The 23,091-nt window shown below is 33.9% G+C and overlaps 1 protein-coding gene across 3 annotated transcripts in view; it reads left to right on the top strand.

The window, feature by feature from the left end:
• Positions 1 to 20,207, top strand: part of LOC148271440 (uncharacterized) — a 104,353-nt gene extending 84,146 nt beyond the window's left edge. For all 3 annotated transcript variants that reach the window (XM_088241389.1, XM_088241391.1, XM_088241392.1), the window contains one exon: positions 18,625 to 20,207. In XM_088241389.1, the coding sequence (XP_088097515.1) occupies positions 18,625 to 18,817 (193 nt within the window). In that variant the 3' untranslated portion in view covers positions 18,818 to 20,207. The remainder of the gene's footprint in view (positions 1 to 18,624) is intronic.
• The last annotated feature ends 2,884 nt before the right edge of the window (positions 20,208 to 23,091 follow it).

The following is a 23,091-nucleotide window of genomic DNA, read 5'->3' as shown; positions in this document are numbered from 1 at the left end:
ATTTTATTCTCTCTGGGCTTTTTTACCAGTGCAAATCCCGAAAGTGTTGTGAAATGTGAGAATATTGGTTTACTCCCGCAATAAGCCTATCTGTTGCATTAAACACTGACATTTTATTATAATTTTATCTATATTTACTATCGGTGGGGATTTATTTACACTCTTTATCAAAATACAATTCCATGTTCACTTTGCCCAGTTTACAAGGGTACATACCCCGTTGTAAGCTAGGCAATTACATTATAATATATTATAATAGTTAACAAATTAATATAGAGCACAGACAAACTAAATATAAACTTATTCGTATACGCATTTTGATACATATACATACAGACATACATGTGACATAAATATGTATATACACACAAATATATATACACACAAATATATATATATATACACATAAATACACATGTACATTCACACACACGTACATACACCCATGCGCAGACAAATACATACATTCATAAAAACATAGACAATTTATTTATCCGAAACTTCATGGTTATCATCTATAAGTTTAGTTTAGTCTATAGTTTTGATTTTTTGATAAACTGTTTTTTATGAGAGCTACGACCATAAGAAAATTCAAATAAATTGCCCAGTTTTTTCTGCCGTCTTCGCGCGTACAATATACAAATATGATAAATAATTTTGAAAAAAAGAATAAAAGGCAACGCTAAAAATTTAATTCTAATACTCTTTCTCAAAAAAATAACCAAAGTCGGTTGAGTTTTGGGGTGCGAAAATCGTAAATACGAGACCTAGATTTTTTCGATTTTACTTAAGCATAATCAATGCAATTTTACCTCTTGGGCCAGCTGCTTTCATCAACAATATTTTGAGTTTATCCAAATTTTGTAGACAAGAACTGGATTCAAACCCCTTGGGAACTATTAACATTAATATATTACAAGAGAGATGAAGAACATTTTACAGGGCTTATGAGCTGTAATTTATTTTTTCCATTTTTAAAAATCAATGTTCGTATCGTTAATCTTTTTGGCTGTTCTTGCGCTGTCCATTCGCTCCATGTGTTCAAATTCAATAAAATATGAATTTAAAAATAAACTTGATTTAGTTGATACTTGCTAAACATTGAATCAAAAGAATTTCGTTCTGTGTAAGTTATAATGAGGGGAAAGACACTCGCTTTAAGGGTTAGTTTCCTGTGACTGAATATATCCTGTCTTTTGTTGCGTCTATTGTTAGAGGGCTTTGTGGACGCAAGCGAAAATCGACTTTAACACAACTTTCTGAAATAGGAACGATCCGACGTAAAGTAAGCGGTGCAATGGTTAGCGCGTCTGGTTCGATTCCTGACAAGGTCCATAAGTGTGGCTGGATGTTGACATAATTAATCATCATTCACTTCTTAATTAGTTGCAACAGAGAGGGAAAACATTTTTGAGAAGGGAATATGGAAGTCTAGGCATTTACATGGCTTATGACTTGTCATTGGCTGGTTTAAGTGGCAAAATTAAAAAAAAAAATTATTGAACTTTTTGTATTTAATGTTAATTAAATACAAAGACCTCTTCATGGACCAGGTGGATTTATCAACAATATCTACAAGTACATTGGCGGGCTTATTGCCAAATGGCAATTTCTTCCAACCAAACGATAAAATAAAAGTTTTACTTTTATAATTCAAGTTCCATGACATATTCAATATAAAAAAAAGTTAAATATATACAAGAATATAAATAACTGTATTTGCATATAAATTACCTTAAATCAATACAATTACTCAATGGAAATAGGAAAAGAGGAGAGATTAAGGAAGAGAAAGGAGATGTTTCTTCAGACGCGATTTAAACAGAGATACTGCAGTAACATCTCTGATGGTGGATGGGAGATGATTCCACAGTGGAGGCGCATGGACGCTATATGAGTTAGAGAAGAAAGAGGAATTGTGGATGGGTATTAAGAGAGTGCCTTGAGAATTAGAACGAAGAGGTAAACCATGAACCGATGAGCGCTGACGGAGGTATATAGGGGCGTCAGGACTATGAAGTACATTGAACAGAAGTGACAGTTCAGTTGCCTACGATAGTCAGAAATGTGGTCATATTTCGTAAGACCAAAAATGTACCTTATGCACGTATTCTGAAGGCGTCCAAGTTCATCGAGTTGCTCACAGCTTAAATCAGCCATGGAAACATCAGCGTAATCTAGAATGGGCAGTAGTGATGCTTGTACGAGGGTGCATTTAGTATTAATGGGTAAGAATTTTTGCAACCTTCTAAGTGAGTGCAGACTGAACAATATTTTGCGGCTTAATTTATCAGCATGAGCTCGCCAGCCAGAGATGTTCATCCATTAGTATTCCTAGATTTTTTACGGATGTATTGACTATTGATACCATTGACATTAAGAGGATTAAGTGAAGATACGTCCAGCTTACTAAGCAATCTTTGACTACCAAGACGCTCGTTATAGGAGGCTGCTGCGTCCGTTCTTGGACTTCAATGTTAGTTATAAAATCGAACCACCTTATACCTAATATTCTTCTCAAGCACTTACTCTCAAAACTTAGAAGTTTGGCGTTTTGAGCTTTGGTAAGGTGCCAATATTCGCACCCATATAGGATAACTGGCATTATACAAGAGTTGAAGATTCGGCATTTCGTTGTGACCTAGTATAGACTAGAGTTTCAGACAACACGCACCGTGTTAAAAGTTGCTCCAGCAATTCCTAGGCGGGTTGCGAGCTCTTTATGCTGTGCTTCTATCCTCAGTTATGTGTACTCCCAAGTATTTAAAGCTGTCAATTTTCTTAATGCTCTGTCCATAATTATAGAGAGGGTGATCAGGGTCAGGACAGGATTTGTTGCACATAATCTGAGTCTTTTTGTATTAATATTAAGACTCAGACGGTTGAGTTTTCCTGCAGTGTGTCAACAATTTCCTGAAAATCTCCAACAGACTTTTCAAAAAGAACTGCATCATCTGCATACTTCAAATCACACAACTTTAGGGGGGAGTTCACTTCTATCCTCGATCAGGTGGTATTGATTTGCACAAGATAAAATCCATCAGTATGATGAATAAGAACGGTGCAAGGACGCAGCCTTGCCTCACTCTAGTGGAGACCCCGAACCAATCATTCAAAGAGCTACCGATTCTCACACGACAATTGCTAATTAAGGTTAAATATACCGCCTCGATATATACAAATGAAGATAGCGTTCATAATCGAGGCACAGGTCTGCAATGAAGATATAGTTGTAAATCATCTGCATAGAGATGATATGAACAATTGAGACATTCTGCTATCGATAATAATCAGGGAAAAAAGTAATGGTGATAAAAACATGTATTGAGGACTGATTTCAGTGCTCAGAAAGAGAAAACTAGAACAATAATTGAAATGCGATCTCTTATTGGCTGATTTAAGCGGCCACTTTACACACTGTGCAGCACTCACCTATTCTGCATCCACATTTTCTCTACTCGTCCATCTGTTGGCTTTTGTGAAGTGGATGTTTCTTCCTAATATTTATTTATATATGCGCCTAATAGGCATTTTTAAGGACATATTTAAACATAGAAAATTATTATAAAGGAAAGTAGAAAGACACAATGGTATATAGTAGACTCGGTGGTAGTAGAAGCGGGAGAGAGGTGTTTATAATTAAATTTGATTCAGTGATCGTTTGAAAGAAGACAACTTGTTATCAAAGAAATCAAGACTGGTATGTTTGTTGGCAGACCTGAGAATTCTGGGCATAGGGGAATGAAAACCACAGTTAGTTCAATGGTGATCGGTATGAAAGAGCAAGTTATGTCTGAGGTTTCTAGTTGGGATATTTAATTTTATGGAGCTCAGTAGAGTTGAGAATTTTATATAGGACTAGAAGGTTGGATTTACTTCGACGGTCTCAAAGATGAGATATATTTAAGCTAGTTTCTAACTCGTATATTGGTCGTATATTGGTCTCTGGATAAGCCCAACCTCTAGCCTATCTTTCTCCTGATGTAAACATCATAATATGGAGACCAGATGACAGAGAAATACTCTAGGTGCGGGCGAACTAGGGAACAGAAGAGAGCTTTGAAGGTTTCGATATTTTTAAAGTCATTTGTGCTTCTGTTAATAAATCCAAGGAGTTTTAAGGATATCTGACCTTAGTAATGCGTATATTTTACTCGAGATAAAGTTTGGTCCGCTGGCGTGTAAATAACTCGAGAGGGGTTGGCGTGAGAAGGCGTGGGGTACAAGCGGAGGATAATCCGCCAATTAGCAGAAAATTCGACCAACTAACAAGGTCTAACTACAATCGTAGGCGAAATAAGCGTCTCAAAGAGAATAGGGTCGGTTTTTCAGCTGGGATCATTTTTGAATACGAAAATATCACACACTTCGAATACCGATAGAAATACGTAAAATCGGTTTAGAAAAATAATTATTGTATATTCAAAATCAATACGGATATTGTGAAAAAAAGTTTTCATGTTTAATTTTTTAAATAAAATTGTTAAAAAATGTATTTACAAAAACGCGACGTGATTGGCCCTGACAATCGTTATGTCAAAATTTATGACCAAGTTTTGTTTAAATTTAAACGGTCACAAACCAAGTAAAATAATAAGCCGAATCGTGACCTATGAGGGGCGTCGCCGATGCAATGAACTCTTCCATCTGTTGACTTTTGTAAAAGAGCTGAAACTTTTATCACGCGGGTGAGATTCATCCGGCTGAACCAATTTACCTACTTGACAAAGCCTGTAAACAATTTTCCAATTTATATGCTTCTTCTTTTACCAGTTAGTTTATTCAATAACATTTTGAGTGTGTCCAAATGCTTGCAGACTGGCTGGATTTTCTCCCTAGAGAGTTATTCAGATCAAAATTTGTTGCATCGGAGGGAATACATTTTAGATAAGAGTTGAGGAAATGTGGATGTTTATATTATATCATAGTTAGAAAGCTGAATGTTAAACAGTGTGTAAACCGTATGACCGTGTATGACAGGTCATAAGTCTTGTAAACGCCTATACTTCGAATGCAACCCTGGTAGGTAGATGAATAACACTTTAATGCTCTTAACTTTTTTTTTAGAGATTCGATTGAAAATTTTTATACCTACGAACACGCGCAACTATCGCTGAAAACAGCACGTAAATCGGTTAAGCCGTTTAGGAGGAGTTCAGTGACATCACACGTACAGAAGAATTATATCTGTACCTCAGAGGCAGACGGATGCAAATCCAAACGTCAAATGTTCAACAAAAGCCTAAAGAATCTACTTTCTCTAAGTGATTTCTAATCATTCAGAACATTAATTTGTACTTTCAGCATCTTAATACATTGGTTCTTTCATTTTAAGACCTGCATTTCTTCAAAATCAATGGACATGATCATAAACTGGACGTGAAAATCGAAATGTCATTTCATCAAATTCTGGATTTGGATCCGTCTGCTTCTGAGGTATAGATAAATATTAAGATAGATAAATAAATATAATTTGCTCACAAACAAACACCCGATATTTTTTTGTTTATACTTGATTAATTATTGTGCGTAATCGCATTTTTTCTCAGGTCAGACGGGTCAATTAAAAAATACTGTATCTTTTATAATTCTAAGCAAACGTTGTACAGTGCAATTTGATAACGTATCACAAAGTTTTATCAATGAACGAATTCAGTCATTACAATACCAAAATTACGATTTCTCCTACCGTCAATTTACGCAATCAATTTGTTTATTTTTAATCAGAAAACAGCAAACCATCACTTTTTTTCCCCGTGGAGGTTAGCAGCGATTATAAACTCCAATAAATCCAAGCAAAAAACGCTCGCTTGTACATAATTTTTATATGACTTTTGACAATTACCAAGACGGTATTCTGAACGATCGTCTGTATTTATTTACTAAGCGATTACAACGCCGGCTCCTTTAACGTCTCGATACGTACACTCAGAAAGATAGTAAAACATATGAAAAAAATATAATACGAGTGCCAACATGTTTGACGCCTAGATACTCTTACATGTTAGTAGGGCAGAATCTAGCCACATTATTTTTTGCATCTAGGCGTTCGTTTTCCAAACTGACAGTTATTTCGGAATTTAATTCGAATTTAAAATTGACTTATTTCTCTCTCATATTCTTAATAGGCTTTAAAAAAAAATGCCAACCTCAGAACGATTAAACACTTAAATAAATCGTTATTAAAGAAAAAATTGCTCAGCGAACAAATTTTTTGAAACTTTCAATGTGTATCGAGGGGTACTAGACCCGTCAGTACAAACCGATGTGCTTACATCAAAATTTGATGGTGTGGAGATCGGTGGTGAAAAAAATATAATACGAGTGCCAACATGTTTGACGCCTAGATATTGTATCGTATTTTAACGGCCGTAAGCTAGGGTTTCCTAGGACAGCGGCGCCCGTATTTCAACGGCCGGAGTGAACGGTGATGCGGTAGACAGCCGTCGTAACGTCGACTAGAGAGTGGATTCCTAGGGAAACGGTGTTAAATGGTGTTGATAACACTGTTTTCCTAGGAAACCACACTCTAGTCACCGTTACGACGGTTATCCACCGCACCACTGTTCACTACGGCCGTTAAAATACGGGCACCGCTGTCCTAGGAAACCCTAGCTGTAGTGAACGGTGATGCAGTGGACAGCCGTCGTAACGGTGACTAGAGTGTGGTTTCCTAGGAAAACGGTGTTATCAACACCATTTAACACCGTTTCCCTGGGAAACCACTCTCTAGTCGACGTTACGACGGCTGTCCACTGCATCACCGTTCACTACGGCCGTTAAAATACGGGCACCGCTGTCCTAGGAAACCCTAGCTTAACCGACCTTTTAAATTGTAAAAAAGTATTGGTTTTTCGTGGGTTTGCGCTCATCTTGAAAAACGTGCCTAAGTGGTCAAATTGAAAGAAATCGCGAAACATGCTTGTGGTTTTTCCTAATAGGAAAAACCGATTTCTTTTGATGTACCACAAACTAATATGTTGCTAAAATCTACCACATATTTCCCCAAACGCTTTCCTGTACACAATGCAACAATTATTTTCACCACAATTTATTTATTTATCATATTATACACGTACAATAGAGTAGGCCGATGATGTATAATTTTTTTTATTTTTTTGGACAACAAAGTGAAAGGAGTCTAAAAAGTTGCATTTTGGATCGCATTGAACTTAAAAAAAAATATTCCATGCTACCGTTGGTCCTTAACCGAGATTTGAAGGTTATCATTGTCTGAACATTCTGTCAATTATCTTTATTGATAAAATTATTTTTTTGTTAGTAAAGATATAATTTAATCACATTACAAATTCGAAAACGTTTTAAAATTACCGAAATGCAAAAAGTTTACACTCCGTGGAACTGATTCCGTTGAGCGCCCGGCTAAAATTGACGAATACAATGGTTCATTAAAACAATGCTACCCATTTATTACAAAACAAAGTGCTACTCCACGCCCTTAAATGCTTATTTAATAAGGTTTAATGCATATTATAAAATTTAATTGGACTGATTTTCTTTCTTAAATATGAAATGACAGCTGTGCCAAAAGCATACGCGCATTACGGTGCTGTGTAGTAATTATATTTGTCCGCCTCGTTGTGTAACGGTCAGCGCGTTTGCCTACCATGCAAGAGGTCTCGGGTTCAATTCCATAATATGGAAATATGTGTTTTTACAGTAGAATATTTCATAGTCTCTGAAATCGTAAGACTGATCATCTTACCTTTATGTGACAAAAAAACGATCAAGATACGCTGCGATTGGTGTAGCAATTCAGTGCCCTATGCATCATTTAGTGCGGTAAGGGAATAATGATGTAGTCATTACACCTGTAAAAAATGAGATTTTAAATCAGATAAATCGTATCATAGGCAATTGCTTTAACTATTTATAGTTGACGTCAAAAGTGATAATATTTTTAAGCTAATTGCTAAAAACACGAAAAAACCATTAGTTCATGCTCGTAGCGCTGGCAAAAAACCGCCCCTTACAAAACTTAGAGAGCAACTATCTAACTGGCGTCCGGCAGAAGTACTGGCAACTTTGGTGTTTGCGCGTGTGACGCGTGTAATTCTCTCTCTCGCTCCCGAAATTCAACTTTACGAGTAGTATTGAGAGTGAGGCGTTAAGAGTCTGTGAGAGAATTATATATTCAATAAACTTTTACTTCATAATTTTTCTTCGGGGATTTTAACTTTTGAAAAATCATTGCGATGATAATGCAAAACGTGCTATTTCGGCAGTATATATTAATTCTTAAAATGCTGTGCTAAAAAAATCCTTTGCCAGGTGATGTAATATGGTGTTACCTCAAATAAAAGACAGAATAATTTAGGCCTGTTATGGCAAAATAAATTTTAAAAAAGACGGTCATTTAACTAGCGCGCACTCCTGCTCACTGCCAATAACCGACTGATTGAACGAATTTGTACTTTTGGTTTTGTCTCTTTCACACAAACACCGGCCACAGAACAGCGTCTCTATCTTCCTTGTTACACGTTCTATTTTCGTCCTCATACTTACACAGTGAAGCAGATTTATTGTGGTGTTGGCATAACTTTCATACTTATGATTATACTTCGCACAGTGGGGATAAATATTTTTTCTCTTAAAATCCAGCAATATTTCTGGGAAAATGTTCATTTGAAAATTAGAAAAAAATACAACTACACTAATTAAATAAATGATATAAAATCAAATCTTATATCCTATGTAGACTCGTGTACGACTACTGCCACACAAGAATTAATAAAAATAATAAATTGAAAGTTATAGCTAAAAAATATATAGTGATTCGTCATTCTTATCCAGAAATATTTGACCGTACTAAAAACGAATAAATCCCAAGTTGAAAACAAACAAACTTGAGCATTCGTCGCTTTTACCGAAATACTTAACGTCCGTACAAAGTTTAAAGGATTAGCAGTGCATGATCCGGGATTAGGTGGGGGGATTGTAGTTTTGGTGGATAGAGCGCCAAGAGTGGACGTAATCCCCTGCCCGGAGTGACGGACGCGCCGTAATTCTAACAGTTGGAGATTTGGCTAAGCCAAACTAGAATGAAATATTATTATTTATTTATTTTCTTGATCTTAAAATACTACAAACGTATTTTGCAATATTAAAAATAAATACAAATTAAATTAATCTTTAACAGGTCCAACAAAAACGATTTAAACCAGTCGACTACCGGTTAGTGTGATTCTAAATGAAAATATGAAACTAATTATTCATATTAACTATTGTTATTTAAGACTAACGTATATTCAAAACAATTCAAAATATAATTAATGTATGGGAACTTTTAAAGATTTATTTTGCATTGTGCCAATCAATTTTGGAGTGGGGTATAATCGGTTGGGGTGGTGCGAGTGGCACAGTTTTAAATAGTGTATTTGTTGCACAAAAATCCATAATTAAAATAATACTCATACGTGCCGATACAGACATCTACTAGAGAGATATTTCATAAATCACAACTTATGACACCAAAACAATTATACGCTAAAACAATACTCACTTACAGATTCACAAACTACTAACTCAAATGAAAGACATAACCCCCACAATACATCACATACAAATAATATAATCACTAAATCCTCAACACAAAGACAACTTAAACAAATACAAATTATAAACAAGGACAATAGATCCTGTAAACTGCATACAAAAATAAAACAGGGACCGTTCGAGTAGCATCTATCATCTTGTTAACCTTAATAATAAGTTAAGGAATGCTATCTTTGTTTAGTTTTTTTATATTTTACTTTTTGTGCTGTTACATGTTCACTTAATTGCCATACTTACTAGTTCTTTGCTCAATGTATTATTATTGTGTTTTTTTATTATTTTTTATTGTTAGCTTTTTTAAATCATTCTTATATTGTTGAATTTCCATTCGTCGGTGCGTTTTGTAACTGCAAGACTTTTTGTGATGTTAGCTATCATATTATGTAAATGTTATCAACTATTAAATATCTAAATTTAGTAAATGGGGTCTAAAATTTCAACCGTCCATGCGCTCAGTAGCTGCAAGACTTGTTTTAATCTAACTTCTATTTTTATAAATTTGGATATTATTTCGTTTTTTAAAATATCACTTAAACTCTAAACTTCATTGTCAAATAAAATGTTTAAAAATAAAAATGTAAATAGGGGCTAGATTTCTTACTGTCCATGCGCTCTGTAGCTGCAAGACGTGCTGGGACATTTGTACAGCGCCCTTGAGGCGATTTTCACAAAAATGGCGCTATATAAATTATCCAAACATTAAACTAATACCACTCTCGGACAAAGGGATTTTGAGTATTATTCAATTATAATCTATAACCTACTTCCGCTATCTATTAAAACAATTAGTAACGAGAAAATGTTTAAAAAGGCTATAAAAAATGTATCGTGGAGCTAGGTAGAAGTAAAATGGATTGTCTCATTCGCCCAAACCGATATTGAATCAATCGCTCCACAAGTGTTTAGTTTATGTTAAGTTTTTGTTATTTTCATTGTGCGTTTTGTAATATAGATGTATTTATATACCTAGTTTTTAAAACTGTGAATATTTTGTTAATTATCTCTGTTTATTAAGTTAGTCATCTTTGTTTATTCTCAAACGTAAAAACATTTCAAAAAAGTATTTTGTTAAGTTTCCTCGGCGCGGGTAACCCCAGTGAGGTCACATTATTTTTATTATTAAATATAGTTTGTAAGAAAAAAAAATTAATAAATAAATATATGGCGCTTTATATTTTTTATTGAAAAATGCAATTTTTACGTTTATTTTCAATGGAAATTGTACAAAACTTGGTTTGCGGAAACTTTACACTATATTGATTGTAAAAAATACCATAACAATAAAATTTATGTCTTTTTCACAAAATGGTGTACAAAACAAAAAATTACTTATCTAGTTTTGTAAAATTTCAATTGAAAATAAACGTAAGAATTGCAGTTTTCAATAAAATATGATAAAACTATGAATAATTAGTTTACTTTAGTTTAGAATCACCTTAAACCTTAACTTCTCTATCTACGCTGAAAGCATGCAGTACCATATAATAAACTCTCTTTTAAATCGAAGAAACAATGAAAGGTATTGGAAGCAAACTTGGAAATCTCCATTGAAGGCGTTACCGAGATATTTGCAATTTGTAATTATTATGCTTCACTAACTCAATGGAAGATGATAAGTTTGCGGTGTCAAGTAGTATAATTTAAATCTGTTTCTTTGAAGTTCTGAGATTTAGAGACGGTTTTGAATTACGCTATTTTTAGTGATGCAATGGTTCGAACTGTCAGTAGGGTCGCAGTGAGTCACATCTTGCTAGAGGATGCGATTCTATAAAATGCTGCAAACGCCCAGTTGCATTCCATTGGCAGCACTACTAACTAGTCCGACTCGTTAGCGTCCACGTCGCGAACCCCGGCCAATGGGATCACACGCATAGCGGTGTGATCACAGCAGATAACGAGAGGATGAAAGGCGAATTTTCGGCGCCTCAAAACCAAAACCAACCAGCTAAGGGAAGGTAACGCTTTTGGCTCTTCGTGGACGACAACAAAATTCTCAAAATAGTTAAAACTTTACAAGACTGTTTTCTTCTTCAATCAGACATCAACTCTTTTAACCAATGGTGTTAAGTCAATAAATTAGAACTTAATATTAAAAAATGCAAAATTATGTCATTTCATAGAATAAAACAACCGATTTCCTTCGAGTACCTTTTAGAAAACTCCAAAATTGCCTGTGATTGCTGTGTAACATCATAATTTTGCCCTCATTTATACATTGCTTGCTTCGAAAAGTAGCGTGGATGCTTGGGCTAGAAAGGAGTACCTAATTATTCTTATGCTGATATAGAGTCCATGTTAAATATTTCTAGTCTACAAAAACGTAGAACTAATATTGATTCCATGTATATGTTCGGCATGCTAAATGGTATAATCGATGTTCCATCATTACTGGGAGAAGTAAAATTCAATATTCCGACTCGTATGTTGAGAAACAATGAAGTACTTTTCATCGATCAGCATAGAACAAGCTATGGCTTTAATTCTTCAATGACCCGTCTTTGTCTTATTGTTAACTCGAAACAAGATCATCTGGACTTTTTTGGTTTAAGTTTACAGCGATTTAAACGAGCACTAAATAAATAGTCCAGATCTTGTCTCGATGTCCCTTATGTTTGTCAATGCTTCTTTTCTTTCTTTAAATGTTTTAAACTATTCTTTTATTGTAATATTTAAACCCTGTAAATTGTATGCATGGACAATGTCCGTTAATAAATAAATAGCCCCGACAGAAAAATCCACCAGAGAAGGCAACGGGAAACCACTCTGGTCATCTTTTCCCAGGAATCACTACGGCGAGTACATCAATAAGCAGTTGCCCTGGCTGCGAAATGTAAAATTAGCGCAAGACAGATACATATGCTTTCGCTGCAGTGATCGCCAACGTCGGCGGGACCCGGCAAGGTACTAGAAGAAGAAGTGATGCGACATATAGACTTCTGCTTCACTTTACGCTCGGGAGGGGTGCTCTAGGCGTTTCGCCCATCCACAAGCGAGCCGGGCGCGTGCTTCCGGCACTTGTCGTAACACGTTTGCTTATATTTTCTTCATTATACGCCGTGACGCGAGTGTAAGCTCGTTAGACCTTCTGTTCTTGTTTGTTTTAGTAATTAATGTGGGTCGTATGCAATTATGAAACCATAAATAAAATCCCGTTTGAAACTATTAAAAACTGACTAAAGACGACAAATACACAGTTGTGACGTATTTTGATCCGCGATATAAATCTTATTTCTTCACCAGCAGAACCAGAGAATCCAGAGAGTCCACTAGTTCCACTTGTGTTGAGTCGATTTTATTCCGATGCAAACGGCATTTTTACTTTATTTAAAAAAATATTAAAACGACCAATTTAGCTTTGTGATTTTTTCGTTCCGACTTACCGATAATCTTAGATACTTATTTAAGTAAATGTTATTTAATTATTTAAACCATCGATAATTTTAGTGACTTATGTACGTTACTGTCATTTCGCGAATAAATAAAAACATGCGTTTTGTGACCTGATCTGACCTTATAAAAATTATGTCATTATCTCATTTATCAAACTGCTTTTGTTTGTTTTTTTTTTTCAATATAAATTTTAATTAAATTTAAATTTGTTAAAACTTAACGATAGAAGAAAAATTATAGACCTTTTAAATTTATTCAAAATTGTAAATTCAATATGGGATTGCCCTGAACTGTTATCTCTCATCAACTTCAGGGTGCCTGGAAGAATGACTAGACAGGTGCCACCGTTTTGTAGCAACAATTCACGGACAGTGTATACTTGTAATGCAGTATTAAATAGACTTCATGAACTCGGCAATAGTTATTCCCACGTATCTGATTTATTTAGTGTAGGGTATTGTTCCTATAGAACAAACCTTTTGAACTTTTTCAAAGATGGTGAATGGTAATTATATTTATTTATTCATGCATTTCATATACAATTTTTTGTTCACTTTGCCTAGCTGTGTGAAACAGTACTTATGATTTTCTTGTTGTTTTACTGTAGAATGTTCTATTATTTAAACTTTCCACTGAATATGCTGTATAATTTTTGGTGTGTTTTTTTTTTTTTTTTTTTGTAAATCTTGTTTTTAATATTCATGTTTTTGAAAGGAAAAAAAAATATTAAGCCAAATATGTTAAATTATTATGAAAATAAAACTTTGTTATCAGTGTTACACAATTTTATTCTTTTACAAGAACACAACTATAGTTTCGGGAGAGCACTCCTCCCATCGACGGGTGATATAAAACTCAGTTTATATCGTTGTGTTCTTGTAAAAGAATAAAATTGTGTAACACTGATAACAAAGTTTTATTTTCATAATAATTTATAATTAAGTGTTACGAAGTGAATGCCGATTCAATAAAAAATATCAAATATGTTTATATTATAAATATTTGTAAAAGGCAGATTTGCCGTTTATAAAATAAAATAAATAAATTAAATAAAATATAATAATGACTCATTAAATAAATGTCTTGTTTAAACTTATACTAATTTAATGCCTTCGGTATAATTTTTAACTCAAAATTAAGTGCTTAATACGAAACAATTGACGAAAGAATACGAAGGTGTACATTTTACATTCTTCTTTTGCGATTTCTTAAAAACATGATTTTTTTAGTTGAGTCGTTTTCGTCCTAAAGGTGCGATATATCCTTGGGCCTATATAATATTGCTGCTTTTGAGCCAAAAAGTATTAACTCCTCTCTGTAGAATCAAATCCTTATTGAAGTGTCCGGTATTATTTTTTTTAATTTTTTTTATTTAAATCTTAAAATAGGGCACACATATCATACATATTGTTATGTGTGTTCTAATAATAACATTGCAAATATATTTAATTTATAAATTGTTTATCACATATGTCTTGACCATTATTTTAAATTTTGATATGTTTTTTTCTTCATAAATATTTTTTTCCATTTCGTAATACTTTTTAATTGCTTTAAATAAAATTGAATTTTGTGACTTTGCCTTTTTCCTAAATGGAAGTCTAATTTTGTTCTTTTCTCTAGTATTGTGATCGTGTTCATGCTGGTTCCGATCAATTTTTTTCCAAAATTCTGTTTTTTTATTAGAGTTTATAATTTTATGAACAAATATCATTGTATTGTAAAATATTCTTTGTTTATATGTTAATAATTTCATTTCATTTACCATCGACTTTACCCTCGTATATCTGTTTTTTTTCAAAATGATTCTAAAGGCTTTATTTTATAATACAGTTAGTTTATCTATGTTTTCTTTGTTTGATAAAAATAAAATGCTACTACAGTAGTTAACGTGTGGTTCAATAATTGCTTTGTAAATAGTTTTGCAGGAGTCCTTATCAATAAATCTTCTGATCCTTCCCAAAATTGATATTTTTTTTGCAATCTTATTTATTACCATCTTAGCGTTTTGGTGAAATGTAAGTTTTGAATCCAACATTACACCTAAATATTTAATTTCAGTGACTTCATTAAGTTTTTCATTATGACCACGGCAAATCTTGGCGTATTTTTCCCTGTTGAGATGCGTGACCGCCACTGACCTCAATGTAAACTGTTGACGAATATCTAGTACTTGAAATTCTTTGAAGAGTGAATCACTTGGATGTATTACAACTCTAGCGTTTTCTCTTTTTCTGCGTTTTTGTAGACGTTTTTTTCTCGTGTTTGAACCATGTGTCTAACCGCGCGGCGTGTGATAAACATCGAAATTTGGTATAGCCGTTTAGCCACGCATAAAATCACTAAAGTGCAAAAAACCACAGATAAACGCGTTACTCGCTCAATATAATCTGCACAAAGAAGTTCTACCTTTGTCAAAAATCACCCCAGTATGTTTCACAGGGGAGGCAAAATAAAATAAACGATATAGCCAGTGACGTATAGTCGATAAACATGTTATTTCCTGACTAAATCTACCCCAGCGCAAAAATTGAGTTGTCCTCGATAATTTGAAAAAAATAAGTTAAAAAATCTCGATATAAATATTATGAAAGGTACGCGGAAAGAACGGGCTTATCAATAAACTGTTGAATGCTAGACTCTATAGTCCTTGAAATATAGCTTGATTAGAATGACAGCTGTCAAACTAATTTCATTAGTGATGGTAAATTACTGGTCACTGATCAAATCGATTTTATCAGTTATTTCATGCAATCATGAAACTCTGTTTCCGAAAATTGATATAAAAAACGAAAAAACAAGCCTATTATAGTGCGTTCAACACAATTATTCACCAAAAAATGAGACATTTATACTTTTTTCATGAACAACATCAAATGAATTATTTTTTATTTGATCAATTTGTCCATCTCTAACATTTTTGCAAAATGATGTAACCTTGTAAAAACGTCGTTCATAATTAGGTTTATTTTAGTTTTCTTTTAGTTTTAAAGCTGATTTTACATATTTATGTTGATTTATGTTTCAAACATTGTATTAAAAAAAAATAACTCGCCAGATACAAGTGATTTTTCGTGTGTCAATATAAATAACTCCTTTGACGTTACTACAAAGTTATGTCGTCACTTTTTCTGACAACTGTCATTCTAATCATGTTACATTTTAAGGACTTTAGTTTATGCCATTGTTTATATTAACGCGTATTAAGGCTGTAGTCTGGTAAAACGCACGCAATGTGAGGAAATCATTCGATTTTGCCATTTTAAAACTAATGTTTTTTTATCAATCACGCGATAATAAAGAAATTTAAAAAATATAAATTAGATAAAAACAATAATTTTTAAAGGTCATCTATTAAATATACGAGTAGTTAAAAGTTTTATGTAACTAAAATATAATTACTTTTAGACCGGCAGATTACGCCATTTCAAATTTAGAGTATAATTATAATATTAGAAATCAAACACTGATTTGAGTCTTCTTCTTCTCTGGTCTCAATCCTGGGATTGGCTGGCAGCAATTTCATTCATTCTTCTCCTCCATTCCTCCCTGTCTTGTGCGGCTCTTTTAAAGTCAGCATATGATGAGCAGCGCACGTCCTCTAATAGGTCCTCCGGGTACTCTCGGCGTGGGCGTCCCCTAGAATTTGTCCCCTCGGTCATCCCCTCCATTATGACATGCGGGAGGCCTTCTTGACGTATTACACGGCCGATCCATCTCGCTCGCCTTTCGGACAAGGTCCTGAGCAGGACATTTGAGTCTACTGAACACTTTGTTTTTTTTTACAAATATAAAAAATATTAAAACAAAAATTTCGTTACAATTGTTTCGCCTTGTTAGGGCATTTTCAAACGAATGTGAAGATTAGATAGATTGATACCCGTATGCAGAGACAAAACTTAAGGTGAGGAAAGTACATTCTAATTTCAAATGCAGAGAATAACCCGAAGGTGAAGACAATAGAATGTACTCTCCTCACCTTAAGGTTTGTCTCTGCATACGGGTATTAATGTCCTTATATAGTTATATAATTCAAGGTGCTTAAGTAGAAAATAAAAATAATCTTATGAACTGTAGCATGTACATTAATCATAATTGAGTGAAAAACCAATGGTTAAGGGCGAGGCGAAGTGTTTAATAGGTAATGGGGAATTCAGGTATTTATATTCGAATTTCGGAAATAATATAACAAAGTAAGTATTTATTGACATACATGGATGGATTGTGACATATAATTAATGAAGCTTTATAGTTTTATAACTTTAGATAATTGTTGTCAAAAATATATCAATAATTTTATAATAGGTTGCTGTTCATTTTAATTTTAAAACATGATTGAAATATTATGAAGAAATTTATACAAACATAAATGTATTATTATACAATATTTCTATTTTTAAGAATTTCTTATCAAAATATATAAATGCAATTGTAACATGATTCATCCATGGAGTTCTACAAAATAAACACCAAATCAATTAATCAATTATGCTATACTTACCAGTACCAAAAAGGGCAGGTATGAATGCAATAAAAACGTTAATGAGATATTGTTACAAATTGAATATTACAACCAGAATTATCTTCTTCAAAAAAAAAGAGAATACAATTATATAAAAAAGGTTTTAACTAAAATATTTTTTTTTAAGTATCACCGAAATAAATAAAGAAAAATGCCTAGAATTCCAGATCTTCCCGTCTTGATTTCTATGATAACAAGTTGTCTTCTTTCAAACGATCACTGAATCAAATTCAATTATAAACACCTCTCTCCCGCTTCCACTCCTACCGAGTCTACTATATACCATTGTCTTTCTAATTTCCTTTATAATCATTTCCTATGTATAAATATGTCCTTAAAAATGCCCGTTGGGCGTATTTATAAAAAAATAAATACCCTTCACTATTATGTGAATCTGCCGCCTGCCTTGTGTGAAGTAATTTGGATGTTTATTTATTTATTATTTATGTATTTATTTATTAACCGACATTGTCCATGTATACAATTTATAGGGTTTAAAAAAAGAAGAAAAGAAGCATTGACAAACATAAGGAACATCGAGACAAGATCTGGACTATTTATTTAGTGCTCGTTTAAATCGTTGTAAACTTAAACCAAAAAAGTCCAACAATACGACAAAGACAATTAACAATTTGAGAATTAAGGCCATAGCTTGTTCTATGCTGATCGATGAACAGTACTTCATTGTTTCTCAACCTACGAGTCGGAATATTGAATTTTACTTCTCCCAGTAATGATTGAACATCGATTATACCATTTAGCATGCCGAACATATACATGGAATCAATATTAGTACTACGTTTTTGTAGACTAGAAATATTTAACATTGACTCTACAACAGCATAAGAATAATTAGGTACCTCTTTCTAGCCCAAGCATCCACGCTACTTTAAGAAGCAAGCAATGTTTAAATAAAGACAAAATTATGATGTTGCACAGTGCGTTAAGTAGGCACTTAAACCAGTCAATGACAGGTCATAAACCCTGTATATGCCTAGGACTTCCAGATCCACTATTTAAAAATGTTTTCCTCCAAGTGTTTATTTAACGCGTGACAAATAAATTTTAGATGTTGGTGTTAAATTATTTCCATATTGCTTGGACGTCATTGTAATTTTTGCTTTTCTGATTCACAGGTTCCGCGCATGTTTGAAGCTGGCTAATACTGACGCAGCCAACATGGTGGGGCGACTGTTCTTCAACGTTGTGCAGACCAAGTGCTTCGTGCTCAAGCCGGCTAAGGTCTGCCTCCAGCGGTCTTGGTGGGGAAAGTGTCTTCGCGTCGGCTACTCCAAGCAGGCCCATCTACGAGAGAACCCTTCGTTCTAAAACCTACTAACGAGAAAACCCTTCCTTTTAAAACCTACAACCCGAAAACCTTTCCTTCTACACTAGAAAACCCTTTATTTTAGCAAGATAACCCCCCATTTCAAAAATATTTCTTATAAATGAGACAACCCTTTTATATCAAAAGAGGATCTTTCATCTGAACGATAAAAACAAATCCTCATTTTTCAATGAAAAAACCATCTAAATTATGTAAACTATCCTTTAAATCAGAGGTTCTTTAACCTTTTTTCTGTTAAGCGTAGACCCCTGTTTTCATTATTTTTTTTTAGAAGTTTATTAACTTTAAATGTGTTTTTGAAGCTGACTTTCTAAACTGCATTTTAAGTTATTCGTTGGTGATTATTTCGATCAGTTCTTCTGGTTTCTTCAATGAATTGAATGAATTGATAATTCACTGTGGTATTTCCATTGTTGATACATCTTCAAACCTTGTTTCAAAGTCTGCGGAAAGGAGACTCAAATGTTGAACGTAAGCTAAAATGAAAGTAAGTAAAGTAAGATCCACTCTCGTGAACCCCCATTTACATCTCGTGGACCCCCAATTATTGAATACATACGATCTCTCACCCATTCTTTTGAATTTGATGGATCCCTAATTCTAAACGGCTCTAAAACCTCCGATTCAGTCGCTTTCATTTCAACAAGAGAACTCTTTCATCTAAACCAGAAAACTCTTCGTTTTATAATATGTTGATCTAAACCCATCTCAATTGGAGAATCATTCGTTCTAAAATTCTAGAAAATTATTTCTTTTAAATGATAAAGCGCCTTCGTTAAAAAAATACAGGAAGCTTTTGATTTGATATAACCCTTCGTTTTAAATCTCCCAATATGAAAACTCTCCTTTTATCACATTAAAACGCTTGATTTTTGAACATTTTACCATAAAGCTCTTCCCTCTAAACACTCCTCGTTCTAAAATTCTTAATTATTCTTAAAAACCCTATATTTTAAACGTTAAAACTCTTCCTTCCAAACTAAAAACCCTTCCTTCTAAACTAGATAATTTTTCATTCCAAAACCTTCTTTGAAATATTCCTTCTTTGTAAAGACCGTTTCTATGGACCAGGAAACATGTGGGACAGAATTCGAAACAAGAAATCTTGTACAGTGCGTTCGAATGCTTAATAAATCTATGTTAATGTGCAAGTGCCTATCGGTGAACCGAGTAAACATACAAATTTCGTTTGTGTTAGTAGGCAAACTAGAATCGTGCACACATAAACAAAGTTTATTAATGATTTTAATGGACTGTGGCTTATTTTACAAAAAAAAAACTTGGTATGCTTTGCGGTACAATTTTCTGTTTCAAAATAAATTTGTGGACTTGCGTAGTGGCCAATTATGTTCACTCTCTGAGCAATAAAAATGTCTTAATTAAAAATTGTAAAAATTAACAAATAAGTATTAATAATGTTTTATTTAATTGCGAATAATATATTTAGTTAAATATAATAAGTTTGGTATATGAGGGTTGATTGATATGCTCCACCCCTTATCTGCTTCAAGTTGGACCAGTCGAGCTGATGTGTATGCAATATGTAGCCAAATATGACCACGTGTAAAGTACCGAGTGACAAGTTGAAACCTGCAACGGTGTAGTTACAGCATGTCGTTGACTACTGCAAGATGCTTCAGCGCACAAAGCACTAGTGCCAGTGGCTCCTATTTACAAAGCTAGGTTTGAATTCTCGAGATTCTCGCGTTTTCATTATGTCATCTCAGACGTCATCTGATCGAATTCAACCAACAAGTAATGCTGAAAGTTTACTCCGCGTTCACTGCTAAATTAAAGAATAAAGTGTTTCTCCTTCGTATTTTAAATAGGCTTTTGTTGTCACAGATCAGGCTTTTTATCAAAAGTGTTCAGTTCAAAACAATTAAAGATTCAAATAAATCGCAATTAAAACAAAAAAGCTCGCTTGAACACGATTTTTACATTACGTTTGAAAATTCCCAGACGGTTTGGTTGACTTTTCATATGTCTGTATCTACCGAGGTATTACAAAGCCGGCTCTATCGACATCTCGATACGTGCTCTAGGAAAGGAAATTTAGGAAAAATGTAGGAGACATATATTTATTTTTTATAATGGCAATGTATTTAACAACCTAAGATTTAAAACCAAGACACAAGTCCCAACTCCATGGAAGTCCTGTGTTGAGTTGGGACGAATATATGTATACACTTTTACAATCAATATCACTTCATATATATTATGCAGCACAAAAATATCATTAAAAAATACATGGCATGTCAACATATAAAAGAACACGAAAAAAAAATTTAAATAAACTAACTAACTAACAAATCCCTCCCCCTAAGGAAGATCCAGTCCTGAAACTCTTTTTTGAAAATAGATTTTGTCCTTGAGTGCTTAATACTATATGTTAATATGGCAGCATCTAGCTACATTATCTCTGCATCTAGCCGTTCGATTTCAAAACTGACAGTTACGTCAGAATTTAAATCAACTTAAAAATTTACCTATTTTACTTTCGTATTTTAAATTGGCTTAAGAGAAAAAAAGTATCCACCTCGGAACGATTAAAATTTTGAATAAATCGTAATTACGTTTCAGCTAAAGCAAAAAATGCTCGGTGGAACAAAGTTTTTGTCACTTTTAATCAGTCAGATATGTGTATCGTGGGGTGCCCTCGGTACATAACGATGTACCTACCTAAGAACTTGAAGATAAAGGGTCAATTTTGTCTGAAGTCGGTACTCCACTATAAAGCATATCAATCAACCTTCTTATAAAATGTATTTATGTACATACATAGGTGCCCAAATAAGAGACAAACACAACTTATTTATAGATTAAATATATTTATTTATTATTAATTGTTATCATGGACATCACAGCGCCATCTTTGCAATATAATACCTCAAGGGCGCTTTACACAAACGATTTACACAAACGATTTTAAGCAATATTTAAATATATGTTAATTTACCATAAGTAGAATTATTTATTTATTCATATATGATAAGAATTTACGCAATAAATAAAGGTAAGAGGTGAAACCACTTATGAGTAAGGGATGCCACTAACCTTATCCTCGTTCTTGATGACCTTGACGGATCCGATTTGACACTTGCGAGCGGCACTAACACGATGGCAGGCCCCGATCTGGAGTTCAACACTGGTGGTTGGTGGAAACAAAGTTTTGTAATGCGGCACACTTTCAACGAAATAAATGCGCGATAACACTAGGTCTTAATGTGGCGGTTGATCAAAGGACACTGAGGTGGGAGGTGAACAGTGGTTGTGGGTAAAAAAAGATGTAGAAGTTGTGACAATACTTGAACCATGCATACCCACAAATTTCGCTACCACCCTTGACCCAAAAAACCGTTTTAAAGACCGCGGGTCTTCCTACCGGTTTCCCTCATGCTAAAAAACTTTTTTTTCAATAATATTTTTTAATAATCATCATCATTCCCATAATTTTGGTTACATGAAGGTAAAATGATCAGACTAACGCTTCAGGTGCTCCCTTTTAAATAAATATTTCATATCAACCATGTCGGGAATCTAACCTGAGACTTCTTGCATGGTAGGCAAACGCGCTGACCATAACACCACGGGGCTGACAAAGCGTAATGTAAATAGTGGAAAGTAATTGTACTTAATTGATAGTAAATGATGATGTAACAACTTATATTTACATATAACTTACTAATCAAAAATACTTAGTACACTTCTATTTATTTTTGCGACTAATTAGCGCTTTCACTCTCTAATGGGCATCTTCAGACCAGTCTGAAGAAAAGTGGAAGTGTACCAAGTATGATATTGTCACAGATTGGTTTGAGGTCACCACCGGAGTTCGTCAAGGTTGCGTCCTTGCACCGTTCCTTTTTATAAACTTTATGGACTTATTCTTAAGGAAGTCAATTCCACTAGATCGAGGAATATCCATCTCCTCCTCGCGAAAACTCTGCGACCTAGAGCATGCCGATGATGCGGTTATAATTGACGATTCATTCAGGGGTCTTCGGGCCACTGTAGATAGCCTAAATAGGTACTCCGCATGCATGGGTTTAAAAATAAATATTGCAAAAACCCATGGACTGTGTAATACTTCATACCTTGATGCCCTAAATCCCCCAACTCTTTAAATCCAAGTCTTTGAAAGTGTCGGGAGTTTCAAATACCTGGGAGTTTATGTTACGGAAAATGCCAGCTTTCAAAAAGAACTGGGAGTGCGGCTAGGAATAGCAGGCGCCACATTCAATAGTATGAAGGC

Source organism: Micrasema longulum, unplaced genomic scaffold, assembly GCF_059751315.1.
Source record: "Micrasema longulum isolate JH-2025_06_02 unplaced genomic scaffold, ASM5975131v1 h1tg002874l, whole genome shotgun sequence".
In the NCBI taxonomy this organism is placed as follows: Eukaryota; Metazoa; Arthropoda; class Insecta; order Trichoptera; family Brachycentridae; genus Micrasema; species Micrasema longulum.
This window is presented reverse-complemented; position numbering and strand designations above follow the sequence as displayed.